Raw genomic sequence first — 17,981 nt, 5'->3', positions numbered from 1 at the left:
AGACCCTCTGTAATCCTTTTGCGCTACCGCTCAGGGTGAGCATTTTGGTGCACAGTAAATTTTCCGTAGATACCGACATAAATCAGAGGATGTATATGTCAGAAATGGAGGTGACAAGGAGAAGGAGACCAAATTGGAGACGGAAGGATGGAGTGAAAAATATTTTCAAAACCAGGCCTGAACATGCAGGAGGGTGAAAAGTGTGCTTGGGATTGAGAGTTGGAACGATGTGGTATACAAGTGGCGATGTGCTGTCACTGGACTGAACCGGGGCGAGTAAAGCAGCCGAGGAAGCTATGGAGAGGTCTTTCGGGCCTGATTTTGAATAGGGAGCTGTGGTTCCGGTGCATTACATAGGACGAGAGAATGTCATCCGAGGGCTACCTTGCTACTACGAGAAACTGCACAACCCCGAGACACCCTGTACTGAACACCAGCCGCTTCGAGGCTACGCTTCACGCGGGAGCAGGTGGACTATATTGAAGCAGGAAGGTCCATGACGACCTCCGTCCCTCGACGATGATACAGCCTCGTTTAGCTAAGTGACTTCTTGCATGTGGTATTACCACTTATAGACGGAGTCTGGGAAGAAAAGATATACGTATATATATATATATATATATATATATATATATATATATATATATATATATATAGAGAGAGAGAGAGAGAGAGAGAGAGAGAGAGAGAGAGAGAGAATAAGTAAAACTCTCCCCATAACATACTTAAACATGGCATCCTTCACATATCTTTGTAACTTTTACCATGCACGACAAACAGTGGCTGACATGTCATTAGTTACCAGCAATCTTGTAAGTCACTTGTAAGATGCCTTTTAGATATCCAGCCAAGTGATATTTACTGGTCATACCCTTAACATTAAATGCCGACGATATGTAAAGGTCACTAAACATAGACCCTTGCGATATTTAGGTCACCTACAAGGGCTTCTGGAGGGAGATTTCAGGCCTGTCCTTGTGATGTCACACCTGAGGTCACGACCTTTGTCCTTCAATCGTTGCCAGAGGTCGTCCCAACTCCGTACGTGATATGAAACACACCAGAAGGTTGGCTTGGCGCTTGCTCTGTGAACCGTGGCTCGGATGCCCAAGATACGTGCTCAATACATTTTAACTCATTTAATCACAAGCTGTTTAACATTTTCCAATAATTTTCCTTGTCATATCTGGCAAGGCGATTTAGATACCACCACCTCCTGCTCCCTCAGAGGTGGTCCGTCCTACCAGCCCGCGATGTTAAGGTCGTTTGAAATCTCTTCCCGCCAGCGCCATCAGTGTGTCTCTGACTGTTGTGTGTGTTGGACGCGCTCGGGGATTTAGTAGATTTTATGTGTGAATTTGTCGATTTTTTGTTTTGCGATGGTATCATGAAGAAGAAAAACTTCACAGCTAGGTTTACGTTAGTGATATTCTGTACTACAGAAAATTAAGACATGGTACGCCAAACTGTGTGTGACGTAAAAGTCTGCCGCTTGGTGAAATCAATCATTGTTATAGAAAGACGAATTACAAGAACGAGACTCGAAAAGTGCAAATTTGACTATCTGTAACATCGAAGAATTTCTCATATTACGTATCATATTTTGCTGAACACTGAAAAAGGAAAACATTTCATGTTTATGAAAAAATGCATTTTCACGGTTTGAACAAAGAGGATCTTGCAAGTTGTATTATAATGAACACATAAATTGAAAAACGGTACATTATTACAGTATATGGAGAGCGTCTTATTATGGTACATGGATATCCGAGCTTATTATGGTATATGCTATAGACAGCCAAGCGAGCACTGGAAATGAGACGGACACGCTGTTTCGGTAGAGACACACGTACTGACTGTGAGAATTTCCCAAGATAAATTTCCTCCATCATTAGACGTAGTAAACCATTAGTGCACGTAATCCCGTACAGTAATTGAGCAGTATTAACAATATTTAGAAGAGTTACGGCAGGTTGAGTTAGTGCTAATATTAGCTAGTTGACTGAATTGCATTCGAAGTGAGACACGGTAATTAAGCATTACCCATAGTGCACGCACAATAGATGTGAAACATGCATAACTAGGCACGGCATATGAGCAGTACTTGTACTATATGGATAGTAGATAACAGTATTTTTTTAATTGGGCTGTGTAAGTGGGCAGTATTCTTTATTCATTTCGTTCAGTAATTAAAGTTGATTATCAGTTTCCGGGGGGAAGGGGCTGAATATGAAGCCGTTAACCCCCATCCTTGATGCAGCCTTCTAATTAAACACTTTAATCTGCTGGATGTTTGTTATCAGCGCTCATTCCATTTGCTGGAAAGGCTATAACATTACCCTTCTTCCTTCCCTCTACCTTGTAAAACAGTTTAAGCCATTGATGGAGATTGCTTTTGGCGAGGAAACAGAGTTGATTTATTCCAGTTAGGGACAGTAGGCGTCATGTGGTTTATACTTAATGAGCACTTTACTCGGGGTCTGTCAGGCGATTCCAGAACACGACCACCATCGCTTCTCCCCCATCCTATCTTTTCATCTGTATATTCTTGTCTCTAGTTGTCTTCTCACGGTTTCTGACTTTGTCTGGTACGATGATGGTGATGACCTGGTGCTGTGGTGCCAATATTTTTTTTTTCTCTCTACATGGATATAATATGGCGATCTCGTGTGAAAAAAAAATGACCGTGTATTGATTGGATGACTTGGTACTGCTGGTGTTTACCTTGTATTCATTAGGTGTTTACCTCGTATTTATTCGGTGTTTTCCGGGTAAAAATTTGACAGTATTGCGATGGTAGAGATGTCCTGCTGTTGATGTGGCGACAAGGTGGTAATGACCACTTGATATGGTGGTGGCCATGATTTAGTGGTGATGACCTGGTGAAGATGTAGTTGTCTTGATGTGGTAGTATAATAGTGATGAATTTGGGCTGTTGTGTGTGGTGATGGCCACTACTGGTACTGTGGCTGTACTCTGAAATTTCCATGGCCCTCCTCCCTCCATATCGTGCAGGACTGCGTCACGGAGCCATCCGTCCGACCTCAATTGGCTTGTTTGTGTTTAATGACCATGCTCCCTCCTCCCGCGCATCGCTTCCCTGACGTGTTAGCACAGGTGTTGCGGGGGAGATGTGCGATCATAGAAACCATGCATATCCGTGTTGCAGGTGTGGAGGGAAACTGAAGGGTGAGGGAGAGGGCTGGTGGTGGTCTGTGTAGATCCGTAGATGACGTGGTCAGTATATCAGCGGTTGAAATTACATATGTATGACGTCATTCGTTTCTTTCCAAATTAGTAGAACATTTATTTCGGTGATGCAAGAGGTTGCAGAACGTAAGTGACACATTTGACATGTTCGCATAGATGAATGCTCCAGCAGATATTGGATCATTCACCACTACACTAACCAGACATTCTCGTTTCCCATATTTCCGCCAACCTTAAAAATCCTGGCACGAGTAATTATATCAACTTTCTCCTGGTGTTGCGTTAACTGTTAGGGAAAGTAATTCAGTCGATACTGATCCTTGAAAATTTCAGAGGTAAAAAGTGAAATTTCAGATGATGTAGGTGATTTGTAGAGCATGACTTTTGTCACGCTACCTCTGATGTCAGAGAGAGTAGTGAAGCCACAGTCTTATTGTCACTTGATTTGTCTCGAAGACCGCCTGAAATTTCCGTGTGGTCATCCTGTATGTTGGTGGTAGATGCATTGTATTCTTTCTCTATATATAATATTTTCCATCTTGGTATTGTTTCCAGACATAGCTTATTAGCGTCACAATCACTGAGACTTAGGATCACGTTCAGGTTGTGTCTGTACCCCACACCCTTGCCATGTTGCCAGTGTGTACTGATCACATCTTTAACTTGGCTCTGTGTTTGTTTTCATCGTTCTGGCGTTTATCATGTTAGTGCTGTAGGACAGTTTACGATTAAAATGTTTCTTCATCTCAGGCATGAGGAGCGTTCGTATTTTGTGTAACAGCAGTACATAGAAATGGAAAGTTCCCCAGCTGAATTCAGGTCTCAATTGGTACCCCAACCTTTCAGCCCACATTGTTTCCAAACCATAATCTTGATCTGTTGGGACACCATTGATGACGAAATAGCCAGAATATTGCATTGTGACCTTACAGTCTTGATAAATATGATGTATTTGAAGGTTAAGCAACAAAATGAAATTTTACAGACCCAAATTTTGTAAGGTGCCACATCATGTCTTATTTTTCAAAAACTTGAAGGAAATCAAAAAAAAAATCTGATAACTACTTGGTTGTGAGTGCGTCATGGAAATTGATTAAAAAGTTGAAAGGTTAGCTAGAAATGTCGGAGTTTGTATCACGAAGCTAACAGAAAATGGAAACATGGTGCGCAGAAGTGGCGACCTTGTACTGTACTCAGCTGACCACCTGTTTCCGGTCTAGCCAGCAGGTGGAGGTTTGGGGTAGATATCTTAATGATGATTATGAGGTTAGGTCGTGTTGATTTTGCGGGCGGGCAGTAGCTGTGATGATGTGGCTGGTATGAATTGTGGAGGTTGGTGGTCGATCGACCTGCTGGTGCTTTGTAGGGTCAGGTTTCAATGTAAGAGAATTGGTGAGTTATCCAGATACGGACCACTCGCCACAACAAAGTATATTTTGATCGTCACATAGGTCGTGGAAATGCTTCCTAACATGGGTGTATTGGAATGATCTTTCTTGTAGGCAAGTTACGAGATAAATGTCACTAAACCGCACTTTCAATTGTCAAGCCGCCTCCTACGAAACTGCAGAATCGCGTTTAGATGCCAAAATTTTTGTTCTGGGCTGTTCTGATTATTCAAATCTTTGATTCGGCCGTGTGTAGAGTAGTGCTTTTACACTTGGGGAGGTTCTAACTCTACAAAGGTCAATCTGTTTGACGTAGTCTTGTCTGAGTCAAACTTCGGAAGTTGACCTACATACCTTACGTCATGGTATTCTTTCCCTCTCCTGTAGGTATAACTTTAGTTTTAGGTCTCGAGAACTGGCTGGTTTTGTGCTCCCGCCATTTCCAAGACCTCGTAATAACTGGGAAGCTACTGCGTCACATGCTTACTGCCTGCAGAAGGATAAATGATTGTGAAGTTTGTTACATTCCCTACACCTTCTGCACTTTGAATTCTTACTTTCCTGTCTTCCCTAACATCTACATCTTATTATCTATATTTTCCTGCCTTTTTATCCCTTTTATATATTTCATTTAAGGCATGACCTACAAGGTGATTTTGTCCATGATCGGACAATAATACCATGTTTTAGTATAATTCATTTGCTTTTTTGATCGTATTTGGGATTTGTTTGCGCTGTACGTAGTATAGTAGGTGTCTCTACATGTATGTACTTCCGCGTGAAACTAGGTGTTCCGCCCCAGCAAAGTTCGGGCGTGCGTGGTGAGGGATTGATTGGTGGGTGTAGGGGCGTGCGTGACGCGCCCTTTTTTCATTGTGCATAGAGCCCATGGTAAGCAAGGCGTGTGAGCGGAAACAAACGACTAAGCTGCTGAGGAAAAATAGTCGCTTGGCTCCTGTCTCTACTTTTATGGATGAATTACACAAAAGGAAAGGATTTTCAGACTATCCTCTCCCGTCCATCTGATCGGCCTCGACTTGGAGGAGATGCATGAATGGTGTTCTTTCTGCCATGCACATGAATATTTCTAACTCGGTAGAGTTCCAAACATTGGTGACATCTGTAGCCCTATGTATATTGGCTGGCGTTACATAACATGTTTGGGAGGCAGGGGCGTCGAGAGGCAAATAACCTCGTATCTCCATCCCATTTGTGAAAGGGGGCCGGATGATTTTTGTATGGATCCTTTCTCCTTTTTTTTTTTTTTTACGAATTGATGGAAAAGAATCGTAATTAGAACAGCAACTAACTCTTAACAGACAGAATGCATGTAGGTTATAAAAGTAACCATGATGAAGGGTAGACGCGAGTTTTTGGTTTTACGTTTCGAGAAACATTGAAAAAAAAAAGTTTAGGTAGGCCTCGGGGCAGCGACCCCCCACCCGCCCCTCCTCTTTATTAGGCCTGTTGGGACGTAGTGAACCACAGTCTGGATAGTGGTAGATCGTAAGCCATTGTGGCGGCCCTGGTAAGGATAGATGGTTCTAGCAAAGTCAGATTCTTCGGAAAGTGTCCGATAATGAAGTGAGAGGAAAGCGCTCCTCCATGTAGGCACGATGACAGTAACTGCTTGTACCGGCAGTAGTGACGTAAGCATTTTCCAAAATTAATACCTCCCGCCGGCCCTTCCCCCGCGGGCGGCACTTGCCAGAACCTCGCACCTCGTGCACATTCCAGGGGTTTATACTGTCACAGTTATGTCAGGATTACATTTTTAGACTCGAGAAACCTTTGGATGAGTACATTACACCGGGTTAGAGGGAAGGAGCATTTTGATTAGTACGTCTGTCTAGCGTCAGTATCATCTGACAGCTTTTAATACGATCCTTTACTTAGAATTATGACATGTTTCAGAAGATAGGAAAAAAAAAGAGCTATGAGACGTGAACATGGTATGACCAAATTTGGACTGGAGGAACAGAGTATATAAGAATCAGCATGTTTTGATATTTAATGCAGCTTGAATATTTTTAGGATGTTGTCATCGTTACTGGTTGCCGGTATTTGATTTATATATATATATATATATATATATATATATATATATATATATATATATATATATATATTATTTACGAAAGATGGAGTGAAAAAGATTTTGTGTGATCGGGGCCTGAACATGCAGGAGGGTGAAAGGAGGGCAAGGAATAGAGTGAATTGGAGCGATGTGGTATACCGGGGTTGACGTGCTGTCAGTGGATCGAATCAAGGCATGTGAAGCGTCTGGGGTAAACCATGGAAAGCTGTGTAGGTATGTATATTTGCGTGTGTGGACGTATGTATATACATGTGTATGGGGGTGGGTTGGGCCATTTCTTTCGTCTGTTTCCTTGCGCTAACTCGCAAACGCGGGAGACAGCGACAAAGAAAAAAAAATTATTTACGAAACTTATTTTCTCGAGATTCTCGAGGTCAACGAAGTTGCCTTGGGGGCCGAATTTTCACGATTTTATTTCTAAATTGTTGGCGGCCACAAAGGAGGAGTGTTTCAGCATATCACGTCCACCTCCGGTGTGCATAATCAGTAGATCAGTGTTGCAACCTCTTGTCGAGGTCCTCAAGGCTCTAGAACTGTCAGGCTGATGATCTATTGTTTAACACCCTTGTGCTTGAAGGTACGACACTTCAGAGCGACGATTCGACTCAGGGTCACGACGGCACGTACTTGTTGACGTGACGACCTAAACCATGAGGTTAAGGTTAAAGGACATCTCGACACAGCCATCTTCATTGGTCGTGGGATTATTAAAGCTGCTAGTGCTTGTATCCAAAAGCCTGGTTTATGTCGAAACGGTTTGAGTATATAATGTGTATCACAGTACATAAGATTTATTGCTCTTAGTTCCGAATGTTGGGATGTATACGATTTGACCCTCTGGTGTTTCTGGTAGTATGAGTATTACAGGCCACACTTTCAATACTTTTCTGTGCCAGACAGGATTGTTCCTTTGCATATTTGTATAGAATAAGGCTGGCGCGGCGTAGTATGAACATGGGAGATAGTTTACTGTACACACACACACACACACACACACACACGGGCGGGTAGACACTGCAAGAAGAAAGTACTCACTTCTGAATAAGAATTCCGTTAAAGCGTTGAGAGAGGGGCTAGGCCGAACGATGGTGGGAGCACGCGCGTTGACAACCTGAGAGGCATCACTATCGCCGCCATCAAGAACAGCATCACAAGCAGCGGGAGCGGCAGACCCCTACCACTCACCACGGACGTATCATTTCACACGCCACTGGCCACGTCTGTTGCACACACCTGGATCGTCACATTGTTGTATATAACGTAGTTGACGATTCACGCTGCGCTCTCGACAAAGGCTTTTGTCCACGCGATTGGACGGTCGGCTCTATTATCGTGCTTCCGTTGTGAGCTTACAGACTATAGCTGCCGGGAGATTGACACAATTATCTCGTTTAACTTCAGTTGTGCATCTTTTTGAGTTAACTTTGATTCCTAATATTGATCGCAAACACAAGGTATATAGTTGGGTGTAGACAGCAGCCGCTTCGGTCTGCACTATTCAGACGTCTACAGTGTTTGCTTGGAACCGTCTTATGCTACCTTCCGTGTCTGTAGGTCTTACAGAGCAGCCGCTCAAATAAGTGTTTAAGTGTTGCCCGGAACCCCTCTTACACCTTGCGTGTCAGGATTGCTGGTCGTACTTTCTTCGTAAGATTTTACCAAGGTTTAGTACTAGATTTAATGTCGCTTTACATCCTGTATGCTCTTTTTTTTTTTTTTATCCTGACTTAAGAGTGTTCTATACTTATGACTCATCTCTAACAGAAGACGGTCTGGGGAAATTTTTATTTCTGATTTGCTGTACATTCAGCTAAATCATCGTATAAAAATGATATATCTTTTTCCTTGATTTTTTTTTTCATTAGTCGTTTTTCTCTCAAGGTTTTGCCTCTGCATTGACTTGTTAGTGACCGGATTCCTACAAAAAAAGAAAAAAGATATTGGATTAGAAGTGCTCTGGTTTAGATTTGGAAAGTGGTTGAAAGATGACTAGATTACAGTGTAGAAGGTATCAAACTGACAGCAAATTTCATGAAAGCATTTCAAATGGACTCTGGTAAACCTAACAAGCCAGCTGTATTATATCACTTAGGCTAACTTCATACTCAAGTCTTGAATACTTTCAAAAGATGCCATTACAGCACTTCAGTGTCTGGAGGCAGATATTTTGGTCTTGATTTGCGGTTGATCCTGTGAAGGATAATTTTTCGTCCCTTCGTAATTGCTCAAAGTTTAGCGACTTCGTTCATGCAGGAATGTAACACTGGCGAACGGGCTGTCATTAACAGGGAGCCCGTGCCAGGCATGGATTTGGTGAATCATTACACACACACACACACACACACACACACACACACACACACACAGGAAGTAAGCCGCAGGAATCTGTTAGAGAATCCTTGAGAGTCCACATCATCCCAGACCTGTCACCAGAGTCTGACGACCAGCTCTCTGCGGGCAGTTATTAGAATAGCATTCATATGGATACCTTCGCTCACTGAATGCGTTGCATTCACTATTTTAAGATTTATTTATTTGCCTGTGGGATAAAGGGGAGGGGGGAAGTCATCCATCGTGCTCGTAAAATCTTGAAAGTTACCATAAGTGGAATGCATTATCCCCCTTGAACCAAAGTAGTTGATTGACATTCATATGAAATTACTTTCCAGGAAAGCAGCAGTTTTGTTTTTTGAGATTTTCTAACACGACAGCATAACATAAACGCATTGCCACTGTTGGATTACTTCTGTACTCTCGTGGTCGATTACATTGGTATGTGGTGAGTCGCGGGTGAGAAGAGGCGTAACCACTTTTATGGTTTTAAAAGTAATTCAAACTAGACTTTAGGTAATTCGCTTTTTGGAACTTGATAACTATCAAGTTAACATTCAGAGGAGTGTGCTATGATTAAAGAACAGTAATTATCCACAGGAGAACAATGAAAAAGCATGAAGAAATAGTCATTTACACGCCACGCATAATGTCATTCAGTGAATCCAGTCAGGGATGTCAAATGTGGCAATTTTCCAGCGATGCGTCACTTGATTCCTCTGTGCAACCGAGAAGTTCTCACGGTGCTGTCAGTCATACACTTTTGAACAAAATGATTTCATTTGAACAACAAAAAAATATTTGATTTGGCCTTACGTAACTAAATTTTGAACGTTCATTGCAAATTTCATCAGAAAGGGAATGATCCCAGATAAACTAACAAAACTTTCGTCCCGTGTTTCCCACACACTTCTTGAATTGTGAAAAAATTCGGTCTTGTATGTATATATATATATATATATATATATATATATATATATATATATATATATATATATATATATAATGAACACTGCTCAAGATGGAACAAAACCGAAAACTTATCTACACGTACACAAGTCTATATATATATATATATATATATATATATATATATATATATATATATATATATATATATGGCTTACAGGCTCGTGTATAATGGTATGTGAATATTGTAGCATAGTTTTTTCTGGTACATCAGCAGATACTAGTACTGACATCAGTCTCACAGGTCCTAAGCTCTTCAGTCTTACATTTGACGTCGATAGAAATGCAGAACCGCTGGGATGATACGACATTTTTGGTTCACCTCAAGTTTAACTTCTCGCTGAATTTACCGCACTTTCCTTTCACCGACTCTTTTTACCTTTTCTGACAGAGGCTTTGATTGTTCTCATCTTACTCAAGCTTGCCTTACTTTGCTCTTTCAGAGCTGCCTCGTTTGTAAGGATGATATTTCTTTTGATTCGCCAGCGTCTTTAAAAGATTAGTTCCTTAAATTCTGCCTAACACCGTCACGTTTCTCCATTTTCTCTTATCAGATGTGTCTTGTCATTTTATTTCTCTTGCTTAATTTGCTCCTTTTTTTTTATTTAGTCTTAACTCTGTTCCCATCGCTCATATATCCTTCTCTATCTCCCGTCATATGCCTTCTTCCCATACCACCTGCCACACACGTCCTCCATAAACTTTTTCGTCTTTCATACCACGTCACATTTGTCTTGCTCACTCATGCCACCAGCCATACTTGTCCTGTCCACCTATACCACCTGCAACACTTGGGCAGGCATGGCCTCCTTTGTCACATCCTCTCAGCATACCACCTACTACATGCGTCCTTTTCTTCCATATACGACCTGTCACAAATTTGCGATGAACTGAGCATTTGATCTGACCCTCAATCCTTCTAAAGCACCCCAGCCATCATTGTACGTATTATGGGATAGAGATAATCGCCATACCTGTACGAATTGCATTTTCCAACCTTAATTTAGATTTGAAAACGCGATCAATCTTTGTTTAAAGGTGCCTTTTGTCATAAACACCTGTGATTAGCACAGAAAAGAAATCCTATGGTTAGAGTTACACATGTAGCGCAATTTCCTTAACTTGTGAGGACCTTAGCAGTACTAGTACAGGTTGCTTTCTGCATTCATTTGAATTGAAAGGCTCACATTCTTGGTATATGCCAAACGTCACAAACAAAACAATATCGCTGAGAAAGTCCTAGTCTCGCTTACCCATATAACACGTTGGGATTGGTACGACCCTGATGTATGATCCACATCAATTAGTAGGTAGTTAGCGATAATCTTTGGGCCATTAATTATGGTGATAATGTTTCAACGCATCTTGAAATGTTAGCATCGGGAAAAGTTATTAGTGCATCAGGAATTCGTTGGTGGTGGCCTCAGCATGTTAACAAACGCCTAAAAAGCCGAGCAAAGTTCCATAAATATGCATAATGTACCATTTTTTCTTGATATTGCTGATATATCTTACTGATTGGTAGTTGAATTATTTCTATCTAACCCCGGTCTTAGGGATCTTAAATTTCCAGTCTTAGTCCTTAAAGGGTTAAGGGTCAAGTAAGAAAAGGCCTGGCCAGGCCTTAGAGATTAAGGTTTGCCTGGCGCTTCACTTTTTTCCATATAATTTCATAATGACGTCTTGTTTCAAGGTATCGGTGTCCAAACAGCTGATTTTTCTTTGAATATTTTTGATAACATATGGTTTCCTTAACGAATATGTAACATCAGCCCTGTATCACACAGGTTTACATATAGGAGAGGCCATGAAAGGTAGTGTCAGGAACGAACTGTAACTTCGATGTAACCTGTTGAGTGCCGGAAACATTTTTTCATTGGCTCAGGAGAGTAAGCCCAACGAGTCTGCCCGGTGAATAAAAGTGGGGGATGTAAAGAAAGACAATCAACAGGACTTGTCTCTCGTATACCTCCCAGAATGTTGCCTGACCAAGAGTACTCAGATATGGATCTTGACTCCTTGGAGGTCCCCCAAAACTTGTTGGGGTCCACTTACGTGTGCTCGAAAAATGACCTCTTGTTCGCTAGTCTCCATCCCCACAACTTGCACGCGGGGGATGTCCTGAAGACTGTAGGATACCACAATACCAAAGAACCCTGGAAAAATGTATGGTCAAGGGGTCGTGCGGCATCTTACATCCAGAGGTTCCAGGTTGACAGATATTCTGACAGAAAAAACAGTCAGATATTTCAAAATAACATAAAACCTCAAGAGCACATTGGACGGGAGAAGCAGGTGTACCGACAAAATGTATACAAACACTCCGGTGAGTTCATACGTGGTGGTCATGTGCTCGTGGACATCCCAGCGCTGAGGAAGACCCTGAGGGGTGCTGGAGGTGTCAAGGAAGCCAGACCTTCATCCCCAGTGTTGGCGGATTTCAGTGATGGAAACCAAGGTAATGATGACATCGAGTTTCGCAGTTCAGACAGGAAGGACACAGACAGCGTCCCATTGGACGTGTTTGACAATCCTTTCGATGACGACATAGAAGATCCTTCACTTCATTACTTTCGTTCGGCCTTCCAGCCCCCACTAGCCCTGAAGTCAGTTTTGAAGTGTAGTGAACAACATTTAAGTGTGGTGGATGATGGGGATGTGTATGACCCTTCCCTGCCCCCTATTCCTGTTGTGGAGGAGCTGGGTTTGCCCGAAAGCAAGCCGGTCCGCAGGAATGGCGTGAGATCAGAACAGAGTGAGAAAAGTGACCTGAACGAAGTGATGAGTGTGACCCCTGCTTTGGACGACTGGCATGAAACCATTTGTGCCACTTCCCGCCTTGGATGGGCACTCATCCTCTACCATGCCGTCAGGAATAACTTCAGACCTCATGCCTTTGCACGTTTGGCCTTCCAGGTAGTTTTTGGTGCTGACCCCTGCCTCATGCTGATGATCCTTTTTCCAGATGCTATTTCTGTTTATGTGGATGCATGGAATACATGGTAATAGATGACTGAGCACTTCCATTTAAAAATGGTTTGTGCAATTATAGACTTGGGGAACTTATGGTCAAGTTCCATACACAAGGGCTTTATAGTGTTCTCATTTTGTGTTCCTTAAGATAATTATTTCAGTCTTTGATGGTTATAATGCCATTAAACATACTTTATTGAATTTTGTTGTATTTACGTGTGGATACTTTGATGCAGTTTTTTTCTTTTCCGGGTTGCTTATTATTGCTTTGTAAAATAATCCACTTTTTTTTCTTGTTGGGCTTTCCCTTCCCTCCTATTGACATGTGCCCAGTTTATTATGCCCTCATTAATTTTTGTTACCTTTATATTTTTCCTCTTTGCTGTCATTCCATCTTCAGTATTATTATTTTTCATTCACTTGTTATCTGCTTGCCCCCAGTTAGCTTTTGAGACCTTAGTTAAATCCTGTATACCAAATGAACCCTTGTTATCTTTGCTTGCTTCAGGGAAGCCGAGAGTTCGTGCGTGCTGTAGCAGACTACATCACCCGAGAGAAGACATTGCTAACCTTCAAGAAGGGTGATATCATTAGGGTCACTGGCTCAGAACGGCATAGTGACAATGGTAGGTCTTATGTTGCCCCATGTTTTTTTTTTTTTTTTTATACCTTGTCCTTCTATGCCTGTACACCTCTCATTGATTTTTATTCTTCAAACATGGCCTTCCATGCTTGCACACCTCTTCATGAAAAGTTAGAGTTCTTTCAAGTTTTTTCAAATTTAGGGTATGGCTTTTGACCCTTTTAGGACTTCCAGGTTTTTGAAGTATTTGTAAGACCTTGAAATTCTTGGATGAACTTTGAAAACCTGAAGTTGTGGTTTTTTGTGTTGTAGTGTTATGGTCTCAGTATATACTAATCTTTTTTAGAGATGTGATTTGGGATCTCAAATTTTAGGGTTTACTGAAGAACCTTAGAATATAAGCTATGTCTCCAGGACTATGAGTAGATAGTAAATTGTTTTAGGTACCTTCTTACTTTGAATTTTAGGTGTGAACACATTGGACCATGGATTTTGTTAGGGACCCTTTTTTCCTGTAGGTAGCTTTGACTGCAGGACTTGAGATTTAAGGTTTATTCTCAGACCCTGAATGTCAATACATTATTAGGCTTACATTTTAGGATGCACAGTAAAGTTTGAAATTGATATTCTAGATTTTGGTTGTACCTTGGTAACTATGTGCTTTAGGGTGTGCCTTATGGTTCTGCAGGTTTTGGTGTATCTTCTGACCAATGGATGCACCTTACAGCCAGCAGATGAGACCATACAACTTGTTGCCAATAGGCTGTATCATGCACCATCCAACCCACAGATCAGGTGATGCAATATTTATCCTAGGGGTTAGATAATACACTGGAGAGCCCATGCATCAGAGATGGAGCACTGCCTATCTAGCAGCAAGATGGTGCATCGTCTGTTACAGAGAAAGACAATTTACTGCTCATCCCATAGGAAGGTGGTACACCATATAACCCATATCAAGTTGTATTTCTGTTTCATATCAAGATCAGGCACCATCCCTTAGGCAAAACAGTGCACGATTTCCCCTACAGGTAGTGCAGTTTACTGTCCAGCCCATATGTTGAGGTAATTCTTGTCCTAAGAGGGCCATGGTGTTCCTTTTGATTCATAAGTTTCTAATGAAGGGTTGGACTTAATGAATTTATGATTAATTCTAAATATTGAATCCCTTACTTTTTAGGTTACAGCCTTCACTGCAGTATGAATATCTCAACTGGGTTAATCACACTGGTAATGCAAACTCCAATTTAGGTCAGATGTATGCCAATTACTTTCTTGTCCATGTAGCTCAGGGCAGTTTTAGCAGACCAGTAAATCATTCTCTTGATATTTAGTTCTTCCAGAGATGTGTTCTGGTGACAAGTTGTAACCCCTTCAGTTATCACCCTGCAAGATAATACTTTTTTCACTTAAAGGAATTCATCCTCGCATCCCTCCTGACACATTCCTTGTTTAGTTTTCTGTTGTACTTGAGTTATTGATTACCTGTTTTTACATATGAAGTGTTACTTTCTTTGGTCTGCATCTGAAGACTGTATTAGTTATTTTCAGCTTTATTCATTGTAAGTTGTTAGCTCGTTTGATGCATCCAACAGTTTGTTACTTTAAAAGTATATCTTCCCATCCTTTGTAACATGATTCATACTTAGTGTCATGCTCTGTATCCTTATTAATTTGTAATTTATTTTGAGGAAGTCTTCAGTTTTTACCATGTAAAATCCATTCAGAAACTTGTTCACATATCATGTCTAACCTCTTTTTTCTCTTTTTGATGCAACTTATTCCATAGCTGCAATCTTTTCTTTGTAGCATAGCTATCTCACCTTCTCGTAAAGTCTTATTTTTAGCTTGCCTCAGTACTGAACTTTGGGTGTACTGTATTATATAAAGATTGTCCTTTTATGAATTGTTTGTTTTTTGTGTATTTAGTGTTTTTGTTGGTATGTATTTGTGTATGATTTTGTTTTCCGTATGGAGAAGTTCTACACTTACAGCTCCAGTTTTTTTTTTTTTATGTATATATACATAAATATATTTTCTTGAACTTTAATTTGTACTAACTGTTTTTATGCATCTTTGATTCCAGTCATCCACAACTTTCTTACAACAAGAGTATTTCTTTACACCTTCACTCCTTTTCTTGTTCAGTTTCTGGTTTTGATCTCTGATCAATTTCCTTGTTTCATAGAACATTATGCAACCAAACAGATCTGAGACATTTTAAGATCCGATCGTCACTTCTTGCTTCTAGAACAGACTTGATAATTTATGGATCAGAAATATCCTGTAATATTTTTTTGTTTGATTCATACAGTCTCTATTGGAAGTCTCGTTACCCAGAGATTACTTTTTATGCCAAATTATGATGCAGTTTCACACCCTTCAGGAACCCTTGACTTGTAATGTTGGTGAATCAAAATATTTTACTTATATCATTGCAATCGTTTTTCCTGGTCTTATTAATGGTCAACTTCTATGATTGTTTTTAATGTGAAAATTTGTTTCATGCATCTTAGGTTGGATTCAGGGAACACTGGAAGGTCACACAGGACTTTTCCCTGTGGAGTATGTTGTCCCCATTGGCAGATCAGAGGCGAGAACTGTTGCAGAAACCACCACTACTACCACCAGTATTAAGCAGGTTAGAATCATGGGCATGTAAAAAGAGGAGAAAAGAAAGGCAGGTGAAGGAAGGGGGAGCTCAGGTTTGGTTGGAGTTTAATGGTTATTGTGAAGGAAGCTTTTTACCTTGTCATTTTACTAGAAGCATGGGAAAAGCTCCATTTGTGATGAGGGATGGAACATATCAGAGTGGCAAAGAATAACTGTGGTTTAGTAAAGCCAAGAGTTTGTGATAAATAAATTGCCAAAATACTGTTAATGGTAGTGCTGAGCATATATGTGAATTTCTTTATAAAAGTGGACCTTGTTGCAGGCTCAGGCAGAAGTAATTGAAACAAGCTTAATAGAAAATGAGTTAGAAGTGCGTAGTGCTGTGAGCACTAGCACTTGGACTCAGCAGCAGCCCACCCACTCCAGCACAAGAGTTCACTCCCACCATGATGACTCTGGCCACTCCTCTGGTGGGGAGGGAGGAGGAGGTGGGCCAGGTAGTGGAGGTGGAGGGAACCAGCCAGTGGTGCATGATGGAAAACATTCCTTGCTACAGTTTGCCCTCCAGCACTTTAGGTTATCTAAGGAACAAGGCATAGTTCAGTCAGATGGAACACTTCAGACCAACAAAACTAAGAAGAAGAAAGCAAACAAAGACCATGTGGCAGAATGGACTTGGAAGGATCAGGTATATCATATACAGCAGTTGAAACTATTGTGTATAATGTATATTGACACTGTTTATAGTTTTAATAATAATCTCATTTCTGGATCTTTACATTCGCTTTTTTGCCCCCCTCCCCAGGTTGAGATGGTCAAATTTACCCAGTCACCAATCTCTGCATCACTGCTGCCACTGGAACCAGAGTTGAGCCAGATGGCCGTAGAGAGCTTTGTAGCTGTGATGCGCTACATGGGAGACTATCCAATGGCTCCTCAGCATACTGAAGTCCACTGTGTGTACACCATTCTCATGGTCAGTTTGGAGAGAATATATCCTTGGTTGTTTTCTTTTTGTCTGTCCAGTAGCAAGGATTGGAATGTGATCATGAGTCATTAATGTTATGTTTAGAATTCTTAAAACTTGATCTTCATAGAACCTCTTATCGATCTATAAAGTTTTGATATTATTGTTGATGAAAAGGAGTACAGCCTTCTCGAGGAAATTCTCACTCCAAAGAAGTCCATCTGCTCCTGAAAGCAGCATAGCTTTCAAGCCAAAGCAGCTGCTCAGAGAAATGGTTCTTTGGGGCTGACTGTTAGTGCTTGGTAGTGACATGATTGACAAAGAGAGGAGTTTGCTTTACGAGGCATTAAATGAGTACAGCAATTTGATGGGAGGGATAATACAATAATAATGGTTGATTTGAATGCAACTCAAGAATGGATGATATAGCAGTTGAAGGTATGATTGAGTTATGGCATGGGATACCCATTTATTTAGAGAAAAGAGAAGAAGTGGAAAATACCTTGTTTAAGGTTTAGTGTGGCACAGCAGCTACAGTAGATGAGATTGCATTTGTATTTTTTGAGATCAGGGATGACAGTGTTGATGACTGGTTAGTTAGGATATCCTTCGTCTGTTTGTCTCAAATTGAGATGCCTGAGGATTAGTAGAATTTTTGCACAAATGCTCCCCAACAAACGTTCTGACCAACCAGTCATATCTCGAAATGGATTTGATTTGGATGCATGTCTGCATGGCATGTAGAATTTGTAAACCTGCACAGAATTCTTTTATCCATTTCAGTTTCTATCATGATTATCTCATTTTTTACTAACCAGCTTTATTATATGATTCTGTAATTTCTTTTTG

The 17,981-nt window shown here is 40.9% G+C and overlaps 1 protein-coding gene across 6 annotated transcripts in view; it reads left to right on the top strand.

Moving 5' to 3' along the window:
- The window catches only part of Myo10A (Myosin 10A), a 230,012-nt gene that overhangs the window by 183,955 nt on the left and 28,076 nt on the right, over positions 1-17,981 (top strand). For all 6 annotated transcript variants that reach the window (XM_071670627.1, XM_071670625.1, XM_071670624.1 and 3 more), the window contains 4 exons: positions 13,478-13,595; positions 16,069-16,193; positions 16,488-16,853; positions 16,971-17,141. In XM_071670627.1, the coding sequence (XP_071526728.1) occupies positions 13,478-13,595; positions 16,069-16,193; positions 16,488-16,853; positions 16,971-17,141 (780 nt within the window). The remainder of the gene's footprint in view (positions 1-13,477; positions 13,596-16,068; positions 16,194-16,487; positions 16,854-16,970; positions 17,142-17,981) is intronic.

This window comes from Panulirus ornatus, chromosome 15 (genome assembly GCF_036320965.1).
Source record: "Panulirus ornatus isolate Po-2019 chromosome 15, ASM3632096v1, whole genome shotgun sequence".
In the NCBI taxonomy this organism is placed as follows: domain Eukaryota; kingdom Metazoa; phylum Arthropoda; class Malacostraca; order Decapoda; family Palinuridae; genus Panulirus; species Panulirus ornatus.
This window is presented reverse-complemented; position numbering and strand designations above follow the sequence as displayed.